This window comes from Morone saxatilis, unplaced genomic scaffold, assembly GCF_004916995.1.
Source record: "Morone saxatilis isolate NCDOM2014 unplaced genomic scaffold, NCSU_SB_2.0 Contig10, whole genome shotgun sequence".
In the NCBI taxonomy this organism is placed as follows: domain Eukaryota; kingdom Metazoa; phylum Chordata; class Actinopteri; family Moronidae; genus Morone; species Morone saxatilis.
In genome coordinates this window covers 19,005,939-19,016,192 of record NW_023339652.1, presented here as the reverse complement: position 1 = coordinate 19,016,192, position 10,254 = coordinate 19,005,939, and the positions used below count along the sequence as shown (strand labels likewise).

Genomic DNA, 10,254 nt, shown 5'->3' with positions numbered 1-10,254 from the left:
AGCAATACATACTTCCTATGGGCAGTGCACTAGTTTCTCTAAGAAAACTAAGTGAGATTGTTATTTTGCAGTTGAATATATTATGAAATCCATACAATACAAAACATAGTCACGGATGGTCGGTTTACTCACGACAGAAAGGGCGCCCTTATGGAAATAGGTGGGAACCACTGCAATAGACAATGACCAGGGTTGGCCAAGGCAAACTTACGTACAGACATAAAAACCAGCACATTTTACTGCAGCGTCCTAAAACAGCATGTTAGTCCACTCCTTTTTCCCTAAGGAAGCCCTCTCTCAACTGACTATGTTACATATTTTATGGATATTTCATATTATATTCAATGCATAACAATAAAATGTTATTGGAAAAATCATTAATCAGAAATTAGTTTTGCTCATATTTTTAGGAACTTTTTATACAATTTTCTGGCTGTATTATGTTTTTTGTTTGTTTTTTTAACAATCGTACAGACTTGATAGGCTTCCTTTGGACTAATTCTGTGTTTTCTTCTCCCTGACGCTTGGTCATTGTTCAGGGTTCCCACTCTTTTAAAGAAATTGTTTTTCTTTCCCAGGACAACAGGATATTTGGTCATTTTAATCAATTCCCTGGTGTTCATGACTGGAAAACTAGTCTCTAAATTTCCAGGTTTTCCAGGCTCTTATTGTTGTTTGTTTTCTTTTTGAATGCAGGATGACGCTGTTCATCAGACAGTGGGGGCTCTGTGAATATAGCTTGTGTTTAGCTCTTCAAAGTTTACACCTTAATTAATAATCTAAACTTTATCTATTTTATTTAGTTTTCCTCACAAAATGCTGAGATATAGGCCTACTGTGTATATTTTCTACGTTTTCTTACACCCTTTAAAATCAAAAAGACCCCCTGAGAAGCTTAGTGGGGTCCCAACCCCCAGTTTGGGAACCAGTGCGTTAGTTCACACAGACCACAACAGCTCAAGACTGAAAACACATGAGCAGCAGGTCAAATATAAAGACCTTATTATTATTAAAGAGATTATTAAAATAGATCTGAATTCACCAGTGATGTTTTCTAAGCAGCAGTCTTCCGGTTTGTTGTTATCCAAAACCACTTCTCCAATTTCATAAATCTAAATTATTCGGAATACTAATTTTATACTGCAAAAAGTAACGGCAGCAGTTTTAGCATCTCCAAGGTGTGCTCATGTGAGTGATGCACTGACAGAGTAAGTCTTCCCCACTGATATCAGGACAGTGGTTCTTATTGAAAAGATATCTGTGCCTTTATTGACCAGTACATTGATACTGATTTGACCCTTTAATATGAAAATGTATTGTCTGGCTGTTTTTCTGATTCTTCTACCAAAAGAAATCGATACTATATCAATAATAATAATAATAATAATCGTTCTCTCCTGACCGCCCCCGGTTCATCAAACAATAATAAAATAATAATAATCAATAATTGAATCCTACTTCTTGCAGAATCTCATATTCAGAAATCTAAATTGTCCAATCATAAACCATATTTTTTCATTTTCGAACATGAAATCAAACAATACATTACACCACTCCTAATCCCTAAAAATAAGAAAGTTATTCAAACCTTAAATAGATTTGTGCCCTATTATACACTATATCAGATCTATCTATATCAATATATGTAATATTTTATGAATTATTATTATTATATGAAATATATAATAGTCAATACATAACAATAACAGTAGAGAACAACTGATATAAACTGTACAAAAAACAATAACAGTGACCACAATAACTGCAGTTTGGATAACTTTTGATTCTCTGTCTATTGTACGTCAGCTTTTTTGACAGGAAATGTAATAATTTGCTTTTGCTGAGTAAATGCAAGTGGTAACATTTGTATAAAGAAGATGTATTTAAGGTAGTCTTACTTCATTCTGAGTCATTCTGTTAACACATTTTAAATAAGTTGGAAAAATACTGCATGAGTGTAGTATACTAGTTTTAATGGAATTGATACAATGAACTTAATTTACCCAAGTTACCTTAACAATAAATAATTGAGTTACTTGTACTCAAATCAAATATTTTTCCATGCCCAAATTTTAAAGCTGCAGTTAGTAATTTAAAAAAAACCTGAAAAAAAAAACAACAACAATCAGAGCTGAGAAAGATAGCCTATTGTTGGGTCTCATTCCAAGGTCATCAAATAACAATGCTTTGGGTCCCAAAGGTTTAAGCCACCAGTGTGTTGATATTTGACAATCTGGGAATGACCAGTTATCTTTCTTGGCTCTGATTGGTTGTTTTTGTTCAGTGGATTCATACAAATGCCATTAGGAGCACTAGGAGGAACCACAGTACTCAGTATATAGTTACAGTTTCCCAGGCAGCTTTAAGGCGATCAGTTTCCTCAAAACGTTTGAGTTGAACTAACTCATCAGGCGGTAATCCGACGTTGATATGGCAGTATAATGAAGTGTATGCATGTTGAAAATGTTGATTTGAAAAACAATGGTTAAACAAAAAAAATCTTAAAGTCCACTGGGTGGATTTTTCTGGAGCTTTAAACCACATATGAGGTCTTCTTCAGTGGATCAGGCTCAGTTGGAATGAGGTGAGGTTTGGAGCAGCGGTGGGGGGGCTTTGAGTGCCTCCTTGCCTCAGTTAATGATATCACTGTAGTTCCATTCATTATCGGAGGTGTGGCCTTTTGATTCATAAAATCCAGCTCTCACCTCCTTGTGTTCTGCTCCAGTGAGCAAGCTGCAAACATATCAATACTCTCACAGAGGGGAAATATTACTGCTCATATACCGACGACCCCCCCACAGAGCCGGCCCACATTTTACAATAACGGCCTGCGCTTCCAACATGAGTTACTTTGGGGAGCTGAAAGTGCTCATGGCAGCTGTTTTTATTCAGAAATATTTACTGTAGCCTATATTTACGGCTCTCAATGAAAGCAGCACAATCGATCGTTCACTCTCCGTTCGTTCTCTCCTGACCGCCCCCGGTTCATCAAACTGGCAGCGTGACCTATCGCTGCTGGCGTCACAGAGGAGCGCGGGGCTGAGAGGGTTCCCCGCCCCGGAGGATATAAATACAGGGAGAGGGATCACCACCAGAGATTACCTTGAAGATTGGACTCTGTGGACACCAGGCTCACGGGATCTCTGACACCATGAAAGTAAGTAGATTTGCGTTTTGGTTTAATTTTATTGGATAAAGGAAGGGTTTTCCTTTTCCTTTTAACTGCCTAGTTTCACATATTTCTACAAATAATATCCGGATCATTTTGAAACATACTGTTAAAAAACATTTTTTTCTCTTGGAGTCGATTGAAGTAAAGACGGTTTTGATTTTAAAAATCCTGAATTACTTTACAGAAGCCGATTATTATAAGTGTAGCCCGATATTTTCTGGCATTTTACGCATCCTCTAACTGCAGATAAAACGTTTTCTTTTTTTCAAACAAGGTTCGTATTATTCATTATTAGTAGGCTAGTTATATTCATAATATACTACTTTGCACTTTAGTTTCAAAGTTACTCCATGAATTGAAGGCTTGGTGGAGTGATTCCTAATGCGCGCACCCCGCGCGTTATTACGCACAGAAACACTCATGTCTGATTGAGTCTTCTTCTGTTGCTGTGTTAAAAAAATGAAAGTGACTGAAAACCTTTATCTTCCACAGGGTTTGAGGACCATCACATTAACTTACGTGCTCACCCTTTTACTGCTGGCGTCGTTCATCTCACAGTCGTGGAGCGCGCCAAAGGTGAAGCTGCTTTATTTCTCTCTCTTGAGCATTTGACAGCGAGGTTTTCACTAGTACCTGAAGGGAAAGAGCTAAAGAATCTGAAAAAAGTTACAGCTTTCAGATGAAACAAAGTCCCTTTCTTTGTTTTCTCCATTCAAGGGCTCTTTCCAGCGGAGAAACTGGACCCCGCAGGCTATGCTGTACCTCAAAGGCACTCGTATGTATTTACCTACTGATCCTGGGCCTAAATGGAGAGCCGAAGTGTTCAGTATTAAATACATTATGCAATTAATAATATAATTTATACATTTTATTTTATTTCAAAAGGCAGTCTGTTTGTTTTTTAGTCAGAGTTTAAGTTGTAAATGTAATAATGTCATATCTATTTATTTAAAAAAAAAATCCATATTACAAGGAAACAATCTGATATTGTAGCTATAAGTCCTTTCTTATCTGTTTCTAGACACTGTTGGTGTTGCATGTAGATGAATGGTTTAGTATCTGGTGATTGTTCTGTTTGTACCTGCCCAGGGACTGCAGATGGAAATGAGTTAATAGCTAAATCTGTCATAAATCATCTCTTCTCATTTTGAGATTCATGTTTTTGTGCATGGTCCTTGTTCAATGAAGATTTAAGCTATTACATTCCAAAAAAACTGTGTGCTGATGCATGTTTTTCTTTTTTTTCCCCCAGAGGGACGCAGGTTCATCTCAGAGGACCGAAAAGAAGGAGATGTCTATGACACATTACACTTAGGTACAGAGAACATTACTAAACAAAATTGCTCTTTAATTAATGAGAAGGTTCCCCAAAAGTCTTGGAGCTGGAATGAGGCGGACAGATAATTTGTGTTTATTCCCCGTCAGAGACCCGCAGTCAGAACACAGAGAAGCTGAGCGTGGACCAGGCAGCCACTGTCCTGCTGAACTTCCTGCAGCAAGCCAGAGAGGGAGGTGAGAGGAGAATCTGTAATGGCTGGCACACAGCAGCTGGAGCAGATGTGCAGGTCATATGTCAGGGCTGAGGTTTTAGAAGTGGGGGGAAAAACTAGTCCCTGAATTTACATATATTCATATAAATCTAGGAAATACCACATTCTACATTCTGTATTTTTAAGATCCTTTACTGCTTTGACCTGATTGACGCTCAGTTCTAGTGTTTATATTTCTTCAATCACATTATAGATAACATGCCTCGGTAGTCAGTACCGTCAACTTTATTGAGCCTGTATGGCAAAACCCAGGGCAAACAGTCAACAGAACACTTTCTACTGCTCATAAAGCTTAAAGCTCCCTATCATGGAAGTGATTCTCTTGGTCATACTGGATAACTATTGCTACTTTTTTGGGTTATATCCACATGTTGAAACTAAGTTTCAAGTTGCACCTATTGTAAGTGGCTTTGGACAAATAAATGTAATATAACTACTACTGCTGGATAACTGTTGGATAACTCACCAGCATGTTCATTGCAATGTAATCAAAGTGTTTACTGTCATATGCAGTAAAAAACAATTTTCCTGCACAATGAAATTCCTCCCTTGCCCTCCACTCTGAATGCCATTTGAAAGTATCCAAAAGAGAGAAAATAAGTATTTAAGAACAATATGTACAATTACAGTATATAATGTAAAATATCTGATATGCAATTTACGCTATACAGTAACAGAAATAGTGTATATTGTATATCCAATATTGTACATTAATATGGCGTTTTAATGGTTTTAAACACAAAAATATTTAAGTGCCCTCTATCTTTTAAGACAAATATTCTATTCCACAAACTTTCAAGGATTTAATATAAAAACATCCTTTGCTCTGTCTTAGACTCAAGACTTATATTTTAATTCCAAATTTCTCTATTCTCTTTCTCTCATCCAGCCGATGAAAACCCAGACGAGGTGTATTTCCAGGAGCTGCCGGTGTGGAAGAGAGAATATTTCTGATCGTCTTTCATACATTTGTAAAGCTGCTGGACAACATCGTCATTGTTTTCAAATGTAAGGTTCTATGTGAGGGAGAGGAACAGCTGTTGTTTTTGTAAATACCAAATGTAATGTTTTAATAAAAAGAGTTTGAATTCATAGCACTATTGGTCTAAGATTGTCTAAGTTTTTTTAAACTACTTTGAAGTTCTACAGCAGTGTTTATGATGGCGCAGCCAGTATATAAATTAATCAAAGTTTTATGTGCACACAGCATTTTCCATTCCATTTGAGGTTAGCTTGCCCTATATCACATTTAATTAGGATACATTAAGTATACACCCCCGAGTTCAAGATGAGTCATCAAAAGTACTGTTTCATAGGAGGAGAATATACAATATAAATACTCAAAAATAACCTAACATATTTGACAGACTGACAAATTAACACAGGCATACAACATTAGAAGTGATTAGAAAATGCTTTTTTTATTTCACTGTCATTAAGGCAGACAAGATTAGTTAGACAATTATTGGATTACATTAGAACATATAACTGTGTGTCCTTTGCATAGCGATGGAGGTCATCATTCTGTGGCCTAATTGAGGAAGCACGTTGAACACAACAGTTGGCCCAGAATGGAGCCTTGGGGAACGCCATGATTAAACTGAGCCTCGAGTCTGGGTTTTGTGATGGACCTGGATCCGGGCTAGTATATAACTTTTTAAAAAATTTTAACTCAAATCCACAAACCTTCAAGAAACGTTGCAGTGGTGGAAGTACACTAAGTGATGGCAGTGGAGATGGGGGATTTTATTGCAGCGGGTGTGTAAGAATATGATGGTAATTACTCACTACACATCCAGCAGTAAACCTGTGTACAATCTGCATGGTAGATTTCAGTTGCCTGACTCTCCTGGTTGCTTCTTCTTGCCCTCCGGCACGGCACCCAGGACGAAGGGGGCCTTGATGTTCAGCCGGTCCCTCTCAGCCTCCTCGTCTTCATCATAGGGCTCGTCATCATCATCGTCCTCCACATCACTGTGGTGGGGGGTGGAGTGGAGGGAGGCAGATGGTGAAGGGGGCACCGAGTAGGGCCGGGGGTAACGGAAACCTTCTGCCTGTGGAAACAAAGCTCTCCCAGTCATTGTAAATTACGCTTCCAAGCAGTTTTCAGTGCATTTCTATGAAAAATATTCAGAGACTCAAAATTTGCTGCAAACAGTTCCTTCACAATCAGTTGCTTCATGGATTGTATTGAAAAAGCTGCAACATCAGTAATCTCTGATATACCATCCCCTCTTACATTTTTTGTTTTTTATTCCCATTTTCCCTTTGTGCCTTCTATTCCCTTTTATTTGCCCCTTGTATTCTCTTCTTCTTCTTCCCTTCTTCCTTTCTATTCTATCCCTATTTCTTTCTTGCCTTTGTATAACCTCCTGTCCTTAATTTCATTTTTGTCTTTCTTCACTTCTTTCCTTCACTCCCTCCTTCATCCACCCCCCTTTCTCTCCCTCGTACTTAGTTTTCTCCCTCTTTCCCACCATCCATCCATTTTCTCTGTCTTTCCTTCCATTTTATTAACTATTTTTTCTTTCAATCTTTCATTCCATTTCCCCTCTATTTCCCTTTCCCATTTCTTGGTTCCGCCCCTCTATTTCCCTCCTACCTTCCATTCTCACTCTTTTCTTTCTTTCCTCCCTTCAGTGCTTGCTTCTTTATCCCTATTTCTTCGCCTATCTCCCTTTTTTATACCTCTCATATTAATACATTTCAATGATAAACAAAAATGTTATCAAATTAACTGAAATTCAAATTTGTACCAAACCTGAAAACTGTGTATCAGATACCGTATCAGTCCGTGGATAAAAGAAGGATGAGCGAAACAAGAAAGGGGCATTCTTTTTTTATGCAACTACAGCACACTCCACGATGACATTCATCCAAATGTTAGGCTGTCAATTAAAGCCTGACAAATGTGGGTAAAATCCAACAATATCTACTGTGCATCAGTCAGTACATGGAAGGTATTCTCATGTACATGTATGTGCTGTTAGAGGAAGACTTTTTTTCAAGGTTATCAGAGAGCATTTCAGTGGGAGCCACCAACAGATGATTTTTAGACTGTAGCACCATTGCAAAATTGTGCTCAACAACCCAAATGTAAAGCTGTTGCTCTCTTTTCCAGTGAAAACTCTCTGCATCTAATTAGTCACCCAGGCACACCCGATGGTTGGGTTTAGAAACTTTTGAACAGGAGGAGGTAGACTGGGGCACAGATTCAAAAAAGCCTTGGTTCTTGGCAATGTTCAGCTGTACATGATTAATAGTTACTTTATTTACCCAGTGTAATCAATCAATGCCAAAGATCCCCCACCCCTCCTATGTATGAACAAGACACCAAAACGCCCAGAAAAGACAAGGCGGCATCTCTTTTATTATCTTATCTAGTCTCTTAGTGGTCATTTTGCATCACTCTGTGGTCATTTTATTTCTCTTTTTGGTTGTTTTGCATCTCTCTAGTCGTTTTGAGTCTTTTTATGGTTGTTTTATGTCTCTTTTTCTAGGTATTAATTTTCCTACTGCTTACCTTCAGAGGGGCCATGGGGTCCATCTTGAACTTGTCTGGGAAAGCTCTGCTAAGAGCAAGATGGCGGGCTTGTATGTAGAACTGCAAAGAAGTCAGAGACACATTGAGATACATTTTACATTTAACTGAACATCTTGCTACGTTTTTCCTCCTTTGTTTTGAGACTTGAAATTTTCAGGATTATATTACAAACTGCAAAATGAAAGAACAGATGGATTAGAGGCAGAAGGGAAAACACAACAGAAAATTCTGCGTCCTGTTCCTGTTCAGGCCCAAATTTACACCCAGTAGGGCAACTCAATTCAGCTTGCTCTTGAACTTTTCTTGCACCAAACACACCCGTCCCAGGTATCTCCAGTCCAGCAGCTCAGACAGCCTCTCAGTTCGGTTCCGTTGGATGATGCGCTGGCGCCGAGACTGCTGGCAGAAACTGAACATAAACTGGGTCAGCTGGTTACAGGACTCCTCGGCCGAACGGAACCGCCGGTCGACAATGTAAATACCTGATGGAGACATTAAGTGACAAGAGGGTGAGAGGAAGAGACAGCCCTTGAGGATCAGCATGTGGACAGTCATGTAAGTCACGTAGTTCCTCAAAATGAAAGGGCTGTTGGCACTTTGAAATGAGGCAGCAATAGCAATGATGTTTGTGCGTGTGTGTGTATGTGAGTGCACATGGTGTGATATGTCCTCACCATAGGCAGCAGGGTCTGAGACATGCTCCTCCATAAAGCAGCCGAAACCTGAGAGGTTGGTGGTCACACTGGGAATGCCCATTACAGTACATTCACCTGGGGAAGGACAACACAGCTCAGAAAAAAGACAGTATGTTTGTTGTCATGTGTATTGCTATCAGGTGACAAAATGCAGCATCTAGAAGCCATTTTAAAGGTCTTTAAGAACACGTTCTGGGTCCCTCCGCTTCAACATAGGACACTGTAGGTACCCCTCTAGTGTCATTTGGAAATATGCAACGTGGTTTTAAACTTTCAAAATAAAGCTTGTACGATTGTGAAAGTGTTACAGTTTGGTTAGTATTAGGAAAAGATCTTAACTGACATAACTTCAGCAAGTTTACAACTTACATATCTTACTTTTGACTTTTGATTTCACAAGGGACACAAACCATTCATCCACCCCATCACCTCTATATTCTGACTTTCTTACTCTTTATACTACTACTTTTATACTACCTGACCTGACTTCGATGGTGGGAACGTCCACAAATGCTAGGGCTGGGTACCAAAACACAGTAATAACTGAATCATAACGCAGATGGTGGTGCTTTGTTTCAGTACCAGAGCTGCCTATTGAAATAGTTGCCCTCTGGTTTGGATGTTACAGGCAAGTTAATATTACGGAAGTTCTCTCTCTACATTGCTCTGGCAGCAGGTAGCCTACCATTAGCTAGCAGCTACCTTAAACACAGTTAAAAAGCCGAGCTGAATGGTAAAAGTCTGGCTGTATTTCACTTGAAGGGATTCCAACAAATCAAACTAATTGTGTGTAAAAAATAATTGCTGAAGTTTAAAGCTGGATATTGTAAAATACCAACTCAAAATATAAATATAATGTCTTATTGCAGAGGGTCATTGAACCTTGTAACCTGAACTGGCTTGCAGGCTTCATTTAGGCTGTCTCGTTGCAAAGTGTGCATTTGGTATACAGAATGAATCCTTGCCCCCTGTGGCTGCTGTGGAGATTTTGAGAAACAGCATTTGTGTGCAGATGCATTATTTGCATTATATTGCAATGTGAGGGTAAAAGGTTACCAGGTGTGTATCCCCATGGTTCATAGTAGGAGGGGAACACTCCAAGGTTACAGCCACGAACAAAGTCCTCATAGTCCATGGGCAGCAGAGGACTGGTGGAGGACAGGAACTCAGGGTGGAAGATAATCTTAGAGGTGGAGGACAGACAGGGAGACATTTTCAGAGAGATATTGTGGAAACATGGAAGTAAAAATACGCATTCTTCATGAACACTGGGAAATAATAATAATAATAATA

The 10,254-nt window shown here is 38.8% G+C and overlaps 2 protein-coding genes across 2 annotated transcripts in view; one reads left to right on the top strand and one right to left on the bottom strand.

The window, feature by feature from the left end:
• Window positions 1–5,754, top strand: part of spx (spexin hormone) — an 8,487-nt gene extending 2,733 nt beyond the window's left edge. Inside the window, exons 2-6 of the mRNA XM_035674664.1 lie at window positions 3,665–3,748; window positions 3,890–3,947; window positions 4,425–4,487; window positions 4,598–4,684; window positions 5,612–5,754. Coding sequence (XP_035530557.1) covers window positions 3,665–3,748; window positions 3,890–3,947; window positions 4,425–4,487; window positions 4,598–4,684; window positions 5,612–5,676 — 357 coding nt within the window. The 3' untranslated portion in view covers window positions 5,677–5,754. The remainder of the gene's footprint in view (window positions 1–3,664; window positions 3,749–3,889; window positions 3,948–4,424; window positions 4,488–4,597; window positions 4,685–5,611) is intronic.
• A 391-nt stretch (window positions 5,755–6,145) lies between these two features.
• gys2 (glycogen synthase 2) overlaps window positions 6,146–10,254 on the bottom strand; it is an 18,794-nt gene continuing 14,685 nt past the window's right edge. Inside the window, exons 12-16 of the mRNA XM_035674656.1 lie at window positions 10,018–10,229; window positions 8,941–9,036; window positions 8,585–8,748; window positions 8,246–8,326; window positions 6,146–6,776 (exon numbers count right to left, since the gene is read on the bottom strand). Of these exons, the coding sequence (XP_035530549.1) occupies window positions 6,555–6,776; window positions 8,246–8,326; window positions 8,585–8,748; window positions 8,941–9,036; window positions 10,018–10,229 (775 nt within the window). The 3' untranslated portion in view covers window positions 6,146–6,554. The remainder of the gene's footprint in view (window positions 6,777–8,245; window positions 8,327–8,584; window positions 8,749–8,940; window positions 9,037–10,017; window positions 10,230–10,254) is intronic.